This window comes from Lates calcarifer, unplaced genomic scaffold (assembly GCF_001640805.2).
Source record: "Lates calcarifer isolate ASB-BC8 unplaced genomic scaffold, TLL_Latcal_v3 _unitig_1699_quiver_2045, whole genome shotgun sequence".
Taxonomy (NCBI): domain Eukaryota; kingdom Metazoa; phylum Chordata; class Actinopteri; family Centropomidae; genus Lates; species Lates calcarifer.
Genome location: NW_026115697.1, coordinates 1 through 18,642, shown reverse-complemented (window position 1 = coordinate 18,642; position 18,642 = coordinate 1). Strand labels below are relative to the sequence as shown.

Genomic DNA, 18,642 nt, shown 5'->3' with positions numbered 1-18,642 from the left:
TGGCAAGTCGGAGAGTCTGTCATGCCCCAAGCCTGAATAGGTTTAAATTTTTTTTGTAAAAGTTTTTGAAAGTTATGTAGTTACTTTAAGAAAAATATTCAAACAACATGTTGAATTTATAAAATTTAATTTTTCAATGCTTTTAATACAAAAATGTTTATTATGTGAAACATCAAGATTTTATTTATTTGATAGTTAAAAGGAAACATGGGGAGACATAGTGATTGCATGGCATGCACCTTAGACCACTAGACCATGGCCATCCACTAAAGCTCATATAATTTTTGATAAGGAGATGAAACAGTTCAGGAAATGACCAGGAATATGATGATTTAAAGAAGTTAAGCCTTAAGCAACAAGTCATACAACACTGTTTGTTTCTTGTTGTTGCAGAAACTACACTAAGTGGGAACCTCATCTTCTGCTGAGAACACTCTCTGTCTCATCAACTAATCAATGAAGAAAGTTTACTTTACAGAAGTTGTCAAAGTTTAATCCAGATTACTAAAAAAATCTGAATATATTATCATAGATATTGATTATTTAAATTGTTTTTCCCCTGCTAAGAGCAGGTCCTGATGATGGTGATGTCAGCTGGTTGTTTTGTTTCTATTGTTTCTATTTGTTTATATTAACTTTGATAAAGAGATGAATCAGTTTAGGAAATAATCAGCAACACAATGATTTTAAGAGGTTAAACCCCTCTAATTTTCTTTAAACTGATTTGGTTGATAAAATGCTTGATGATGCTGGAACGTAACTCTTTACTGACCAGTCCGTAGATAACGGGGTTGATGGTTGGTGGAATGATAATAAACAGGATGCTGAAGAACTTCTTGATGTTGTGGGAGGCTGAGGGGAACCTCTGACTCAGGATTATGATCATTGCAGCTATTTCATAGAGCACATACACAACAAGGTGCGAAGCACATGTCTGAAAGGCCTTACTGCGAACACAGCTGTCTCCACTTTGTTTTAGAGAAGCATGCAGGATTCTGAAGTAGGAAAAAGCAATGATGATGAAGATTCCTGTACTCACAGACCAGGTCATCGACAGACCTAGAAAAAAAAAATCACAATAATCCTTAAATCGTGTCACCTTGTCATCCATTTGCTTTATTTTGCCCTCTTGTAATAACACACTGATCACTGTAAAGAGATATTACTTGAATGATTCAGATTAAAAACCTGTATTTTATTGGTTTAAACAGTGAAACCATATTTACTGCAGTAAGCTGAAAGGAATACATTCTACTGAAAAATCGCCAAGAGGTGAAAAACTCGGATTACCACCTTTGTATGGGTTGTATGCCTCTGCCAATCACTCCAGTTGCAGTTAATTGGAGTTTGAATTCTTGAGTTATGGACAAAAATGTGTTTCGTGCTGTCACAGTAACCTTGACCATTGGCTCTTACCACTAAAATTCAATCAGTTCATCCTTGAGTAAAAGTAAATGTTTGTGCCAGATGTAGTGAAATTCCCTCTGAGCCTGAACATGAGGTCAATCAAAATGTCATCAGCTCATCTTTGAGTTCAAGTGAACGTTTGTACAAAATTTGAGAGACAATCCCTCAAGGTGCTGCTGAGATACTGTGTTTACAAAAATTGGACTTACCTACAGACAACTGGAAAACATAAAGCCTCCAGCCACAACTATCACCAGCGTGGAGACATAATAAGAGTTCAGCACTAGTAAAACTGGGACAACATATACAGCTATAGCTTTATTCTAGACCAATGTACTGACCATAGATGTTGTTTGTGGGGGTGGACCTGCAGGCCAGGCTCAGGATGGCACGGTTGCTGCAGTAGACATGTTTGATGATATTGCCACACAGTGGGACATTCATGTGGAAGCCGAAGAGCACAGCAATACACAACACAGCAACAAACCACGCCAGGGCACAGCAGGAGTGCAGCCGAGCTGATGTCATGATGGTGTGATACCTGAGCGGTTCACACACAGCAATGTACCTGCAGTGAGATAGACATTTCAAAAATCCTGAGTTGTTGGCAGTCAAGGACATAGGTTCTTGGTTACCACCTTAAGGCCACCAGGGCACTTCCTGAACAATATGAAATGGTAGAGATGGCGTATTGGCAAATAAACAACCTAAGTGGAAACAGATGGAAGAATATACATGTAAAAAGAAAGGTTATGACAGAACCAGTAGGGCAGTACTGTTTTGTCCTGTTCGTTCTTAGTGTAATCTAAACTGGGAGGAAAGTTAGCTTCTCTGCAGTTAGTGTAAACACAACCTAAGCTCTGTCGTTCAATGTAAGTAAAGCTGCCAGCAGTGTTGAACAGGCCCTCGCACCCCGCAACGGTTGGTCGCTTGAAAGCCACGGAGTCACTGCTGGTCACATGACACAGTTCCACAATCACATGATCATTCGACTCTGAATGAATCAATCAAAAGTCACTTACTGCGTCTGTCAGTTGCAATTTGCAGGCAGAGGGTTTTGGAAATTTCTGGGGGGCCCTGTTGAGACAGTTCCAGTGCCACTCTCATGAGTAAGACCCTTGTAGATAGGGCAGGACTCTTATTAAACATGTCCAGTTTGGGTCTAAGTGGACATTGTTTATCTGAGTTACCACTCCATGGAGAAGCATCAGCCATACTCCTACAGACGCACCCTTCAAGGAAACCTCACAAAGCATCATGAAGACCTTAAGGCTTTCCTGACAACATTTGATGTGGATCTGGACAACCCCCATAAGAGGAGGACATCATAATGTAAAATTTGTCATGTCCTGTTGCCCGTAGGGGGCACCATGTATGTAATTGAATGTTGGCATATAGATGTCCTCAGGCCAGGACCTTTGTCAAACATATGAAGTTTGGTGCTGATGGGACAACGTATGCATGAGTTACATAAACTTCCTGGTTCTTGGCGAAACATTGAAATTTGCCACGCCACCACAGGCATGCCCTTCAACAGAATGTCACAATTTTCACAATAAAGGACTTAACTCTTAAACACTCATGTTCAGACATCAAAATTTGAGGTACCACCGTGGCCATGCCCTTTGACAAAAACTCAAGCTTTTGATAACTTTTAATTGCAATCTTTTTAGGACTATACTGACCGGAGTTCATTCAAGTACACTCTGTACTGAACTCTGTAGTCAGTTTTGATGTCATTGTGTGCACTTCTTTTGAAATAGATTAGTTAATCTACATGGGTGATTGCCACCTTTGTCATAAAAAAGAGGTATATGGAATTTATTGAACCTATGTTTCCATAGATCATCCATAAGTGAATGTCAGAATCCTTTGCAGCAGCAACATATTTTGCCATAAATATTTGGATATTTACAAAGTACATTATTTTTGAGCAAAAACAGAATATTTAATTGCAAATGAACATTAATTCAATTCTTCATCATTCAATGGGGTTTTTAGATTAATTTTAGTCTTTTACTAGGGAAAAAAAGGGAAACATTTATTTTTCCCTTGACTGCAAACATTTTTGGGACTGAAGTATGTCAGCTAAAAATTTCCATATCTCTTTGCACTGTACACCATAAACAATAGGGTTGAGGCTTGCAGGTGCAATAACCGGGCTGCTTCTAAGTCTATTTACGTCCCATTTTTTTTCCTGTGTCTTTCTACTGTTGTTGTTTTTGTTTTATGTAACACAAATGCACGACAACTTTGCATTTGTCATAATAATTTATACATTTAATTTTATTAAGGCTTAGCCCTTACACACTTATGAGCATGTGAAAAATAGTTTTTCAGCACAGTTTTCACTCACAAAATTAACACAATCTGACTGTTCTGACAGTGGAAGGAACGGGGTGCAATAGTTTACAGTTGCACTAAAACTGATTTATTGACCTACATGTTTGAAGGCCACATTTGTCTTTAAAAAATGAATATTGACATATGTTTACACAGATCACATGGACTATTTAGATGAAGCAGGGTACAGTATTGAAAATACAAAGCTATTCACATCTACAGAGAAAATTTGCCATGTTTTCTTTATTTGATTTGTGATTGTGGTTTATTTGATATTTAGTCTATGCTTGACTTGATATTTCTGTTTCCATAAATGTCAGTGAGTGTCACAAAATCCTTTGCAGCCACACCATCCTTTACTAAAAATCCTTTAAATCCTTTATTGTCCATGGTCTGATATGATTTACTTTAATCATACAAAAAATATTGTATATATTTATTTCAAACACTTTTTGGAACGAAACATTTCAAATAAGAATCTTTGTATCTCTTTGGACTGTATGCCATAAATTATGGGGTTGAGGCTTCCAGGGACAATAACGAACAGAATGGCAGAAAGTTTTCTGTAGTCTGAGTACTGGGGGAAACGATGCAACATTACAATTATCATTCCACTAAAAAGCATGATCAGATACACAATTAGATGAGTGCTGCAGGTCTTCAAGGCTTTACTGTTCAAAGACTTGTTCTTACTGGTCAGACAGACTACTGTAATCTTAGTATAGGTGAGAACAATGCTGCCTATAGAGGAGGTGAGCAGGACCACAGTGAAAGTGAGACCATAGATGTTATTAATAAAGACACTCTCACAGGAGAGTTTAAACAGTGAGGCATTATCACAGAAAGGGTTTGTGATCAGAGTCCTACATCGGTTCAGTCTAATGGTCAGACCGAGCAGAATCCCGACCAAAACAAAGGCCACTCCCCAGGCAGAAACTGTCAGCTTGATCAGCATTTTGTTGCTCATTATGGCAGAATAACGCAGCGGATTGCAGATGGCCACATATCTGTCAAAGGCCATAATCATGAGCACTGTGTGGGAAGTTGTGCCGAAGAGCTGTGTGGTGAAAGCTTGGACCACACATTCATAATAACTGATGAGGCGTTCAGAGGGAGGACGCAACATGTCTGACAGTAAACGAGGCAAAATATGAGTACATCCAATTATATCACTGACTGACAGGTTGCAAAAAAGGAGATACATAGGCTGGTGAAGGTTCTTGTCAGTGAAAATTAGAACTGAAATGCCTACATTCATAATCATCATAACAATGTAGGATATAAAGAACAGGAAAAAGACAGGATACTTAAAATTCTTTGTGACCTTTAATCCCTCCAGCTGGAGTGTCAAACTGTTGTAGGTGTAGTTTTCCATCAACCTGAAATGACAAAAATGACAGTATTCTGTCAGTGTCAGGATATTGGCAATATATAGGTATCAGTGATTCTTGATATATGTTAAATGGCAATACTGGCTGTACAACAAAACTCTAACTTCTCTGTCTCATAAGTTCCAAAACATTGAAGTAGAAACACTAACATCATTTTCTAAACACTCTAACTCACAACGCTCTATGTCTTTAGTCATCAATACACACAGGCAGTATTCACCAACAGCACCGAAGATGTCCTTTTTTTATAGATGTATTTCTACATCTGGGGAATCAATTATCTTTACACAATGTGTGATGTAACATAGACGAATCGGTGTGATTGTCATTGCAGCTGTCAACCTTAGATTTGTTTATGCATACGTAAGCACTACTGAGAGACAAGGTACTTCATGAGCAGAAGCCCTCTAGAGGTGCAAGGCTGCTAGTGGGCCTTCTCCCCAGCATTGATGAGGGTGATGAACTCTTTGGGGGTGTGCTGGTCTTTGTGTTCCTGATTGGGGTGCAGATTGTATTTCCCAATGACCTCAGAACCTGTTTGTGCCACCACCGGTACTGCCCTTCCCCCAACGCCTTCGGGCAAGCACTAAGTATGTGCTCAAGTGTGCCCCTCTTCTGGCACAGTTGGCAAGTCGGAGAGTCTGTCATGCCCCAAGCCTGAATAGGTTTAAATTTTTTTTGTAAAAGTTTTTGAAAGTTATGTAGTTACTTTAAGAAAAATATTCAAACAACATGTTGAATTTATAAAATTTAATTTTTCAATGCTTTTAATACAAAAATGTTTATTATGTGAAACATCAAGATTTTATTTATTTGATAGTTAAAAGGAAACATGGGGAGACATAGTGATTGCATGGCATGCACCTTAGACCACTAGACCATGGCCATCCACTAAAGCTCATATAATTTTTGATAAGGAGATGAAACAGTTCAGGAAATGACCAGGAATATGATGATTTAAAGAAGTTAAGCCTTAAGCAACAAGTCATACAACACTGTTTGTTTCTTGTTGTTGCAGAAACTACACTAAGTGGGAACCTCATCTTCTGCTGAGAACACTCTCTGTCTCATCAACTAATCAATGAAGAAAGTTTACTTTACAGAAGTTGTCAAAGTTTAATCCAGATTACTAAAAAAATCTGAATATATTATCATAGATATTGATTATTTAAATTGTTTTTCCCCTGCTAAGAGCAGGTCCTGATGATGGTGATGTCAGCTGGTTGTTTTGTTTCTATTGTTTCTATTTGTTTATATTAACTTTGATAAAGAGATGAATCAGTTTAGGAAATAATCAGCAACACAATGATTTTAAGAGGTTAAACCCCTCTAATTTTCTTTAAACTGATTTGGTTGATAAAATGCTTGATGATGCTGGAACGTAACTCTTTACTGACCAGTCCGTAGATAACGGGGTTGATGGTTGGTGGAATGATAATAAACAGGATGCTGAAGAACTTCTTGATGTTGTGGGAGGCTGAGGGGAACCTCTGACTCAGGATTATGATCATTGCAGCTATTTCATAGAGCACATACACAACAAGGTGCGAAGCACATGTCTGAAAGGCCTTACTGCGAACACAGCTGTCTCCACTTTGTTTTAGAGAAGCATGCAGGATTCTGAAGTAGGAAAAAGCAATGATGATGAAGATTCCTGTACTCACAGACCAGGTCATCGACAGACCTAGAAAAAAAAAATCACAATAATCCTTAAATCGTGTCACCTTGTCATCCATTTGCTTTATTTTGCCCTCTTGTAATAACACACTGATCACTGTAAAGAGATATTACTTGAATGATTCAGATTAAAAACCTGTATTTTATTGGTTTAAACAGTGAAACCATATTTACTGCAGTAAGCTGAAAGGAATACATTCTACTGAAAAATCGCCAAGAGGTGAAAAACTCGGATTACCACCTTTGTATGGGTTGTATGCCTCTGCCAATCACTCCAGTTGCAGTTAATTGGAGTTTGAATTCTTGAGTTATGGACAAAAATGTGTTTCGTGCTGTCACAGTAACCTTGACCATTGGCTCTTACCACTAAAATTCAATCAGTTCATCCTTGAGTAAAAGTAAATGTTTGTGCCAGATGTAGTGAAATTCCCTCTGAGCCTGAACATGAGGTCAATCAAAATGTCATCAGCTCATCTTTGAGTTCAAGTGAACGTTTGTACAAAATTTGAGAGACAATCCCTCAAGGTGCTGCTGAGATACTGTGTTTACAAAAATTGGACTTACCTACAGACAACTGGAAAACATAAAGCCTCCAGCCACAACTATCACCAGCGTGGAGACATAATAAGAGTTCAGCACTAGTAAAACTGGGACAACATATACAGCTATAGCTTTATTCTAGACCAATGTACTGACCATAGATGTTGTTTGTGGGGGTGGACCTGCAGGCCAGGCTCAGGATGGCACGGTTGCTGCAGTAGACATGTTTGATGATATTGCCACACAGTGGGACATTCATGTGGAAGCCGAAGAGCACAGCAATACACAACACAGCAACAAACCACGCCAGGGCACAGCAGGAGTGCAGCCGAGCTGATGTCATGATGGTGTGATACCTGAGCGGTTCACACACAGCAATGTACCTGCAGTGAGATAGACATTTCAAAAATCCTGAGTTGTTGGCAGTCAAGGACATAGGTTCTTGGTTACCACCTTAAGGCCACCAGGGCACTTCCTGAACAATATGAAATGGTAGAGATGGCGTATTGGCAAATAAACAACCTAAGTGGAAACAGATGGAAGAATATACATGTAAAAAGAAAGGTTATGACAGAACCAGTAGGGCAGTACTGTTTTGTCCTGTTCGTTCTTAGTGTAATCTAAACTGGGAGGAAAGTTAGCTTCTCTGCAGTTAGTGTAAACACAACCTAAGCTCTGTCGTTCAATGTAAGTAAAGCTGCCAGCAGTGTTGAACAGGCCCTCGCACCCCGCAACGGTTGGTCGCTTGAAAGCCACGGAGTCACTGCTGGTCACATGACACAGTTCCACAATCACATGATCATTCGACTCTGAATGAATCAATCAAAAGTCACTTACTGCGTTTGTCAGTTGCAATTTGCAGGCAGAGGGTTTTGGAAATTTCTGGGGGGCCCTGTTGAGACAGTTCCAGTGCCACTCTCATGAGTAAGACCCTTGTAGATAGGGCAGGACTCTTATTAAACATGTCCAGTTTGGGTCTAAGTGGACATTGTTTATCTGAGTTACCACTCCATGGAGAAGCATCAGCCATACTCCTACAGACGCACCCTTCAAGGAAACCTCACAAAGCATCATGAAGACCTTAAGGCTTTCCTGACAACATTTGATGTGGATCTGGACAACCCCCATAAGAGGAGGACATCATAATGTAAAATTTGTCATGTCCTGTTGCCCGTAGGGGGCACCATGTATGTAATTGAATGTTGGCATATAGATGTCCTCAGGCCAGGACCTTTGTCAAACATATGAAGTTTGGTGCTGATGGGACAACGTATGCATGAGTTACATAAACTTCCTGGTTCTTGGCGAAACATTGAAATTTGCCACGCCACCACAGGCATGCCCTTCAACAGAATGTCACAATTTTCACAATAAAGGACTTAACTCTTAAACACTCATGTTCAGACATCAAAATTTGAGGTACCACCATGGCCATGCCCTTTGACAAAAACTCAAGCTTTTGATAACTTTTAATTGCAATCTTTTTAGGACTATACTGACCGGAGTTCATTCAAGTACACTCTGTACTGAACTCTGTAGTCAGTTTTGATGTCATTGTGTGCACTTCTTTTGAAATAGATTAGTTAATCTACATGGGTGATTGCCACCTTTGTCATAAAAAAGAGGTATATGGAATTTATTGAACCTATGTTTCCATAGATCATCCATAAGTGAATGTCAGAATCCTTTGCAGCAGCAACATATTTTGCCATAAATATTTGGATATTTACAAAGTACATTATTTTTGAGCAAAAACAGAATATTTAATTGCAAATGAACATTAATTCAATTCTTCATCATTCAATGGGGTTTTTAGATTAATTTTAGTCTTTTACTAGGGAAAAAAAGGGAAACATTTATTTTTCCCTTGACTGCAAACATTTTTGGGACTGAAGTATGTCAGCTAAAAATTTCCATATCTCTTTGCACTGTACACCATAAACAATAGGGTTGAGGCTTGCAGGTGCAATAACCGGGCTGCTTCTAAGTCTATTTACGTCCCATTTTTTTCCTGTGTCTTTCTACTGTTGTTGTTTTTGTTTTATGTAACACAAATGCACGACAACTTTGCATTTGTCATAATAATTTATACATTTAATTTTATTAAGGCTTAGCCCTTACACACTTATGAGCATGTGAAAAATAGTTTTTCAGCACAGTTTTCACTCACAAAATTAACACAATCTGACTGTTCTGACAGTGGAAGGAACGGGGTGCAATAGTTTACAGTTGCACTAAAACTGATTTATTGACCTACATGTTTGAAGGCCACATTTGTCTTTAAAAAATGAATATTGACATATGTTTACACAGATCACATGGACTATTTAGATGAAGCAGGGTACAGTATTGAAAATACAAAGCTATTCACATCTACAGAGAAAATTTGCCATGTTTTCTTTATTTGATTTGTGATTGTGGTTTATTTGATATTTAGTCTATGCTTGACTTGATATTTCTGTTTCCATAAATGTCAGTGAGTGTCACAAAATCCTTTGCAGCCACACCATCCTTTACTAAAAATCCTTTAAATCCTTTATTGTCCATGGTCTGATATGATTTACTTTAATCATACAAAAAATATTGTATATATTTATTTCAAACACTTTTTGGACCGAAACATTTCAAATAAGAATCTTTGTATCTCTTTGGACTGTATGCCATAAATTATGGGGTTGAGGCTTCCAGGGACAATAACAAACAGAATGGCAGAAAGTTTTCTGTAGTCTGAGTACTGGGGGAAACGATGCAAAGTAATGATAGTACTTCCACTAAAGATCATAATTAGATAAACAACCAGATGAGTGCTACAGGTCTTCAAGGCTTTACTGTTCAAAGACTTGTTCTTACTGGTCAGACAGACTACTGTAATCTTGGTATAGGTGAGAACAATGCTGCCTATAGAGGAGGTGAGCAGGACCACAGTGAAAGTGAGACCATAGACGTTATTAATAAAGACACTCTCACAGGAGAGTTTAAACAGTGAGGCATTATCACAGAAAGGGTTTGTGATCAGAGTCCTACATCGGTTCAGTCTTATGGTCAGACCGAGCAGAATCCCGACCAAAACAAAGGCCACTCCCCAGGCAGAAACTGTCAGCTTGATCAGCATTTTGTTGCTCATTATGGCAGAATAACGCAGGGGATTGCAGATGGCCACATATCTGTCAAAGGCCATAATCATGAGCACTGTGTGGGAAGTTGTGCCGAAGAGCTGTGTGGTGAAAGCTTGGACCACACATTCATAATAACTGATGAGGCGTTCAGAGGGAGGATGCAACATGTCTGACAGTAAACGAGGCAAAATATGAGTACATCCAATTATATCACTGACTGACAAGTTGCAAAAAAGGAGATACATAGGCTGGTGAAGGTTCTTGTCAGTGAAAATTAGAACTGAAATGCCTACATTCATAATCATCATAACAATGTAGGATATAAAGAACAGGAAAAAGACAGGATACTTAAAATTCTTTGTGACCTTTAATCCCTCCAGCTGGAGTGTCAAACTGTTGTAGGTGTAGTTTTCCATCAACCTGAAATGACAAAAATGACAGTATTCTGTCAGTGTCAGGATATTGGCAATATATAGGTATCAGTGATTCTTGATATATGTTAAATGGCAATACTGGCTGTACAACAAAACTCTAACTTCTCTGTCTCATAAGTTCCAAAACATTAAAGTAGAAACACTAACATCATTTTCTAAACACTCTAACTCACAACGCTCTATGTCTTTAGTCATCAATACACACAGGCAGTATTCACCAACAGCACCGAAGATGTCCTTTTTTATAGATGTATTTCTACATCTGGGGAATCAATTATCTTTACACAATGTGTGATGTAACATAGACGAATCGGTGTGATTGTCATTGCAGCTGTCAAACTTAGATTTGTTTATGCATACGTAAGCAATACTGAGAGACAAGGTACTTCATGAGCAGAAGCCCTCTAGAGGCGCAAGGCTGCTGGTGGGCCTTCTCCCCAGCATTGATGAGGGTGATGAACTCTTTGGGGGTGTGCTGGTCTTTGTGTTCCTGATTGGGGTGCAGATTGTATTTCCCAGTGACCTCAGAACCTGTTTGTGCCACCACCGGTACTGCCCTTCCCCCAATGCCTTCGGGCAAGCACTAAGTATGTGCTCAAGTGTGCCCCTCTTCTGGCACAGTTGGTAAGTGGGAGAGTCTGTCATGCCCCATAGATGTATGTTGGCTGGGCTCGGGAGAATCTCATACACTGATTGGATGAGGAACTTGATATTTAGTGTTTCAGCTGTCCAGAGCTCTGATCAGCTGATTTTGTGAGGTTCTGCTCAATCCCACCTGGACCAGGCGCCTTGTTGGTACATGCTGACCATTTTGCTGTGGCGTTCTTCCTCCACTTCTGCACAGATGTCGTCCTGCACCAGCCTGAGTTTGTCTTTACCATGGGTCTTTTCATAGCGTGGTTAAGGGAAACTGCCCAGTCCAGCCCCACTGCCACAGAGCTCACCAGAATGTTATGCTACAGCTTTGCCTCTTTGAAACTTATTCTCGCCCATGAGGTCAGTTGCTCCAGCCTTAGGAGGAACCATGAGCACCCAGGGACAGGTCATCCATGAATGCTCTTACAGGGGGCTGCCGAGTTCCAGATTTTGACTTGAGGCCTCTGCACTCCACCTCGGCTGATTTGACTATCATGCTCAAGACCAATGGAACAGTGACACAGAAACTGTCCACCTCTTCAGTCGGTGCCATGCTGGTGTTCATGGCCCTGAAGAGACCCTCATCCTGAAATCTTTGTAGTAATCCAAGATGAGGTTCTCAGTTTTCTCTGGCACATGGTATCGTGTCATTGTCGTTTCAACCTGCTTGTGTGGGATGGATCCATAGGCATTTGTCAGATCTAGCCAGACGACAGCTAGATCACCTTTGTTTTCCTTCACCTGGGATCAGTTGAGACACCACTCCTGTGTGTTCCAGGCATCTGGGGACTCCTGGGACTGCCCCTTTCTGGACTGAGGTATCTAAGTAGGCATTCTTCAAGAGGAAGTCAGTGAGTCTTTGGGCTACAATCTTGAAGAAGTTCTTCCTGAACTGCTGAGCAGTGAGATACAAAACTGCTCGATGTTGCTTGATTTCTCCTCTTTTGGAATGCATACTCCTTCTGCGTGTCTCCACTGAGCCACAACTCTCCACCATATCACACTGAGGATTCTCCAGAGACAGGTAAGTAGCTTTGGGCATTGCTTGTAGACCTTACAGGGGATTTTGAGATGTTTATCAATCTCCTCTGCTAAGCAGATGAGGCAACTGCTTCGCTTCTGTCCCAGCAATTTCTTGATGTAATCAAAAGGCTTGGCAATGAAGGCGCTGCACCTTAAAAACCAGGTGTGCTTCCACCTTGGTGGATTTTCCTCTTGTAGCAGTTGAATTCTCCTCACCTAGCTGATCTCTCCTTTTTGCTGGTGCTGCTGCTACTGGTGTATTTTGGCTCATTTGCATCGGCACATGTAGTTCAGTGCAAGGCCTTCTAAAGTCCTGTAATGTGTCCTCACTCATGTCCAAGAGATGTCCATGACAGATTGCAATGTTGCACTCACCATGCCTTTTTATTTTTGATATTTTGCATGTTTCTATGCTGCAGTCCTGTGACTGCCATTAACTTAAACCCAGACTCAACCATAAAACAGCCTGACTCAGAGGCTCACCAGTACTAAGGGTGGTGCTGTCAGTTATGTGTGTGGTTACCACTCAGGCCAAAGAGTGACATGAGAGGATGTACTGTTGCTCATGTGTTACAAAATGAAAAGATCAGTGTTTAACTAAAATAACAACAATTGCTCCTTGTGTACCAGGATAATCCACAGAACCTGCCCTGAATAGGTTTTATTTTTTTTGTAAAAGTTTTTGAAAGTTATGTAGTTACTTTAAAAAAAATATTCAAACAACATGTTGAATTTATAAAATTTAATTTTTCAATGCTTTTAATATGAAAATGTTAATTATTATGTGAAACATCAAGATTTTATTTATTTGATAGTTAAAAGGAAACATGGGGAGACATAGTGATTGCATGGCATGCACCTTAGACCACTAGACCATGGCCATCCACTAAAGCTCATATAATTTTTGATAAGGAGATGAAACAGTTCGGGAAATGACCAGGAATATGATGATTTAAAGAAGTTAAGCCTTAAGCAACAAGTCATACAACACTGTTTGTTTCTTGTTGTTGCAGAAACTACACTAAGTGGGAACCTCATCTTCTGCTGAGAACACTCTCTGTCTCATCAACTAATCAATGAAGAAAGTTTACTTTACAGAAGTTGTCAAAGTTTAATCCAGATTACTAAAAAAATCTGAATATATTATCATAGATATTGTTGATTATATTTTTTCTCATTCATGAAACTTGCATGTATCAGACATTCAAACTTATTCATAATGTATGTATAGTATGACCTTCGTAGTTTATGATTTTATTACTCTATGTGCAGAATTATGACTGAATTGTTTTTCCCCTACTGGTTGTTTTGTTTCTCTCTGTTCAACATGTCTTCACTCTCAAGTCGTCACATTCAGACACTTGATCAAGGGCCCTTTGCCGTCACTTTTTAACACACGTTAGCCTATTTTTTAAACTTAAAAGGTAGTCTGATAGTAGAGCACTGTCCTGACAACAGTTGAAAGTAGATAGTCAGGAAACAAGGGGAGACATAGTGATTACAGTTATTACAAGTGTGATTACAACCTTAGACCACTAGACAAAATTTTATATTAACTTTGATAAAGAGATGAATCAGTTTAGGAAATAATCAGCAACACAATGATTTTAAGAGGTTAAACCCCTCTAATTTTCTTTAAACTGATTTGGTTGATAAAATGCTTGATGATGCTGGAACGTAACTCTTTACTGACCAATCCGTAGATAACGGGGTTGATGGTTGGTGGAATGATAATAAACAGGATGCTGAAGAACTTCTTGATGTTGTGGGAGGCTGAGGGGAACCTCTGACTCAGGATTATGATCATTGCAGCTATTTCATAGAGCACATACACAACAAGGTGTGAAGCACATGTCTGAAAGGCCTTACTGCGAACACAGCTGTCTCCACTTTGTTTTAGAGAAGCATGCAGGATTCTGAAGTAGGAAAAAGCAATGATGATGAAGATTCCTGTACTCACAGACCAGGTCATCGACAGACCTAGAAAAAAAAATCACAATAATCCTTAAATCGTGTCACCTTGTCATCCATTTGCTTTATTTTGCCCTCTTGTAATAACACACTGATCACTGTAAAGAGATATTACTTGAATGATTCAGATTAAAAACCTGTATTTTATTGGTTTAAACAGTGAAACCATATTTACTGCAGTAAGCTGAAAGGAATACATTCTACTGAAAAATCGCCAAGAGGTGAAAAACTCGGATTACCACCTTTGTATGGGTTGTATGCCTCTGCCAATCACTCCAGTTGCAGTTAATTGTAGTTTGAATTCTTGAGTTATGGACAAAAATGTGTTTCGTGCTGTCACAGTAACCTTGACCATTGGCTCTTACCACTAAAATTGAATCAGTTCATCCTTGAGTAAAAGTAAATGTTTGTGCCAGATGTAGTGAAATTCCCTCTGAGCCTGAACATGAGGTCAATCAAAATGTCATCAGCTCATCTTTGAGTTCAAGTGAATGTTTGTACAAAATTTGAGAGACAATCCCTCAAGGTGCTGCTGAGATACTGTGTTTACAAAAATTGGACTTACCTACAGACAACTGGAAAACATAAAGCCTCCAGCCACAACTATCACCAGCGTGGAGACATAATAAGAGTTCAGCACTAGTAAAACTGGGACAACATATACAGCTATAGCTTTATTCTAGACCAATGCACTGACCATAGATGTTGTTTGTGGGGGTGGACCTGCAGGCCAGGCTCAGGATGGCACGGTTGCTGCAGTAGACATGTTTGATGATATTGCCACACAGTGGGACATTCATGTGGAAGCCGAAGAGCACAGCAATACACAACACAGCAACAAACCACGCCAGGGCACAGCAGGAGTGCAGCCGAGCTGATGTCATGATGGCGTGATACCTGAGCGGTTCACACACAGCAATGTACCTGCAGTGAGATAGACATTTCAAAAATCCTGAGTTGTTGGCAGTCAAGGACATAGTTTTACAGGATTCTAGCATCTCACACTGTTTGCATCTATTTAAGGAGAATGATTTGACATGGTTCAGCTATTTGCAACACATAAACATTGAGGATTTGTTCAGAGTAAAAGACACAACTAAAATAAAAGATTCTTGAGTCCTTAGAAGAGCACTTGAAGAGACTTTGATTTTGTCTACAACTAAAAAATACCGTGCTCATCTGGAGACATGAGGAGAAAGAAACAAGAACAAACAAGACCCATAGCAAAGCTCTTTCATAACATTTCAAGGCTGTTAAAGAAATCATCTGTTTGACAGTAAAAGAACAGTTTGACTTTGTGACTAATTCTCTTGATGTACAGATGCACATCAATACCTGTCATAAGCCATTGCAGCCAGAATAGTCTGCACTGCAACACCATACATGTGCACAGAGAAGGCCTGGGCGATCGCTGGGATGTAGGCCATCCTCTTCTCCCCGGTCAAAAAGTGCATCATGAGGCGAGGCAGCACCGCAGTGGCCCCCAGCAGATCACAGACCACCAGATTACAAACCATCACAAACATGGGTCGGTGCAGGTTCTTGTCTATGACAATGACACACACCACCACACCGTTCCCCAACAGCACTACAATGTAGTTTAACAGAGCCAGGAAGAACAAGAAAGAGCCATAGCCTGGTGGTATATGGAAGCCCTCCAGCTCGAACACGATGGGCTGTTTGAGAGGAGTTAACGTTGTTACGTTCTCCATCCAAAGCTATACAGTTCTGTAAAAGACAGGAATATCAAAAACTCTTCAAAGAGGAAACCTCTCAGGAATCAGAGACAGTGATAATGAGTTTAGATTCAAAACCAGATGTAGAATAAACAGATGTCTAATGATCACAACAGTGTAAATGTTTTTGGTTTCTGTCTCCTCATCAGAGCGCTGATGTTGCTCTGACTTGAGAAGAGTGTGTTGTGCTTTTAATGATTTTACTTTGTGTCCATTGGTAACCAATGAGACATCAACCCCACCCTGAACTGCCCTCTGTGGCTCATGTGTCAAGATTAAACATTTGGCTTTGATTTCAAAATAACTTTTTCATTTATTTCCACTGTAAACATGTTTGATTTTCAATATAGCGTTAACCATGTAGAACTGTTTGATCTGTCTCTCGCATCTTCACATCTGATAAAGCTGCTTGTTGAGCTGCCATCAGAGATTTTCTTTAATATACTGTTTATCTTGTATTGTATGCCGCAAAATCAGGGGAGAGGATATTGGTCATGGTTTGCCTCCCAGGCCACCAGAGCACTCCAGTGTGTGTTTGCTTGGTGCAGAGGCTGGAGGTTGAAGGGATCTTCACTAAATGAGAACCAGTATTCTTTCAGATAACTCCAAACTTGTATTAATTTGTTTGTGTCTACTTAGCGACTTGCTGGCCACTGGTACAACTACAGTCTAGGAATTAATACAAACTCAAATCTCTGTTTTGGAAGTCAAGCGCCATGCACCGATTGGTCTTAACATTATGACCAATTATGACAGGTGAAGTGAATAACGTGGATTATCTTGTTACAATGGCACCTGGTGCTAGGTGGAATATATAAGGCAGCTAGTGAACAATTTGTCCTTGAAGTTTACGTGTTGAAAGCAGAAAAAATGGACAAGGATAAGGATTTGACCGGACTTTGATGAGGGCTACACGACTGGGTCAGAGTATTTCCAAAACTGCGGCTCTTGTGGGATGTTCCTGTTCTGCAGTGGTCAGGACCTACTTAAAGTGGTCCAAGGAAGGAAAACCTGTGAACCGGCAAGAGGGTCATAGGCGACGAAGGTCTATTGATGCACATGGGGGGAAAAGGCTGGCCTGGTTTTCCAATCCAATAGAAGAGCTACTGTAGCCTAAACTGCTGCAGAAGTCAATGTCGGTTCCAATAAAGAAGCTTCAGAACACGCAGCCCACAACCAAAAGTGCCTACAATGGGCATGTGGGCATGTGTGTGCCAAAAAGAGGGACATACTCAATATTAGGTAGGTGATCATAATTGGTATGGCTGAATCGGTGTATGTTCATGACAACCTCAACCTAATTACATCTAATCTTGTTGTGAGTTTATTCTCATGTCTCTAAAATGATACCTGAGGGGTGTGAACTTTTGTCTCAATGACATGAGCAACAAGTGACACAACACTGTTTGTTTGTTTCTTGTTGTTGCAGCAACTTCAACAGTCTGTTCATTAGTGGTTACAACAGAGAGGAAACAGGAACACTGCAGGGACCCTCATCCTCTGCTGAGATCACTCACCGTCTCATCAACTAATCACAAAGAAAGTTAACTTTGCAGAAGAAACTGTCAAAGTTTAATCTACATTACACAATAAATGTGAACATATTATCATAATTGTTGATAATTTTTTAATCTGTGATATGAATCAGACATTCATATCATTTATTCATAATACCTAGTATGACCTTGTGTTTTTATTTCTGTATATGCAGAATTAAGAATGAATTCTGAGGATGGTGATGTCAGCTGGCCATTTTGTTTCTGTCCATCCAAAGTTTTGTCTCTCCTAAGTTGTCACATTCAGATGCTTAGTCAAGGCCCTCTTTGGTGTCACTTTTTATCTACTTTTGCCTCATTTTTCGACATGCAGGATAGTCAGATAGTAGAGCAACGTCTGTTACTTTTACCAGAGGAGCTTCTCTCAAGAGTGATCAAGCTGTTTTAGCTTTTAGTGTTCACAACAAAGTTTTAAAATGTAAAATTCAGATACTGACTTATGTGACAGTCATATTCTTGGACAATCAGAATTAATTTATTGGTCAAGTATCCTCATTCATACAGTGATAGAAGCTGTTTTAGTGTCTGGTTATTTTGTTGTACAGTGGTGTATACAAGTTGGATGAAGCGGAGATAAGTTCTGGATGATGATTTGCCAAGCCTGTTTACAAACCTCTAAGTTCACTTTGAGTGCAGAGCACACAAGTTCTTCGATGCCCAGAGACCAGTTACTTTATTTTATTAGATTTTAATAAAATGCACCATACAAGCGAATAGTATAGAATTATAAAGATCTTCAGACTAGATCTTCAAACAGTTGAAAGTAGATACAGACAGGAAACAAGGGGAGGCGTAGTGATTATATGGTGTGT

General features: G+C 39.7%; 4 protein-coding genes and 1 pseudogene across 4 annotated transcripts; all 5 read right to left on the bottom strand.

Moving 5' to 3' along the window:
* Nucleotides 1–694: 694 nt before the first annotated feature.
* Nucleotides 695–2,028, bottom strand: LOC108890189 (olfactory receptor 52N5-like). The gene is made up of 2 exons (XM_018687014.2): nt 1,749–2,028; nt 695–1,059 (listed from the first exon to the last, which is right to left on the bottom strand). The coding sequence occupies exons 1-2, from the start codon at nt 2,026–2,028 to the stop codon at nt 695–697; spliced, it is 645 nt and encodes a 214-aa protein (XP_018542530.2).
* Nucleotides 2,029–4,186: 2,158 nt separating this feature from the next.
* Nucleotides 4,187–5,128, bottom strand: LOC108890192 (olfactory receptor 146-like). The gene has a single exon (XM_018687017.2). The coding sequence runs from the start codon at nt 5,123–5,125 to the stop codon at nt 4,187–4,189; it is 939 nt and encodes a 312-aa protein (XP_018542533.1). The 5' UTR covers nt 5,126–5,128.
* A 4,823-nt stretch (nt 5,129–9,951) lies between these two features.
* Nucleotides 9,952–10,893, bottom strand: LOC108890191 (olfactory receptor 146-like). The gene has a single exon (XM_018687016.2). It carries the CDS (start codon nt 10,888–10,890, stop codon nt 9,952–9,954), a length of 939 nt encoding a protein of 312 aa, XP_018542532.1. The 5' UTR covers nt 10,891–10,893.
* Nucleotides 10,894–11,248: 355 nt separating this feature from the next.
* Nucleotides 11,249–12,901, bottom strand: LOC108890187 (uncharacterized; annotated as a pseudogene).
* A 1,281-nt stretch (nt 12,902–14,182) lies between these two features.
* Nucleotides 14,183–16,293, bottom strand: LOC108890186 (olfactory receptor 2K2-like; the record flags this gene model as incomplete). Its single annotated transcript, XM_018687012.2, is given in 3 exon segments — nt 14,183–14,547; nt 15,236–15,462; nt 15,874–16,293. Coding segments are annotated over 3 exon segments (1,012 nt in total), but the record flags the coding sequence as incomplete, so codon positions are not given.
* Nucleotides 16,294–18,642: the final 2,349 nt, after the last annotated feature.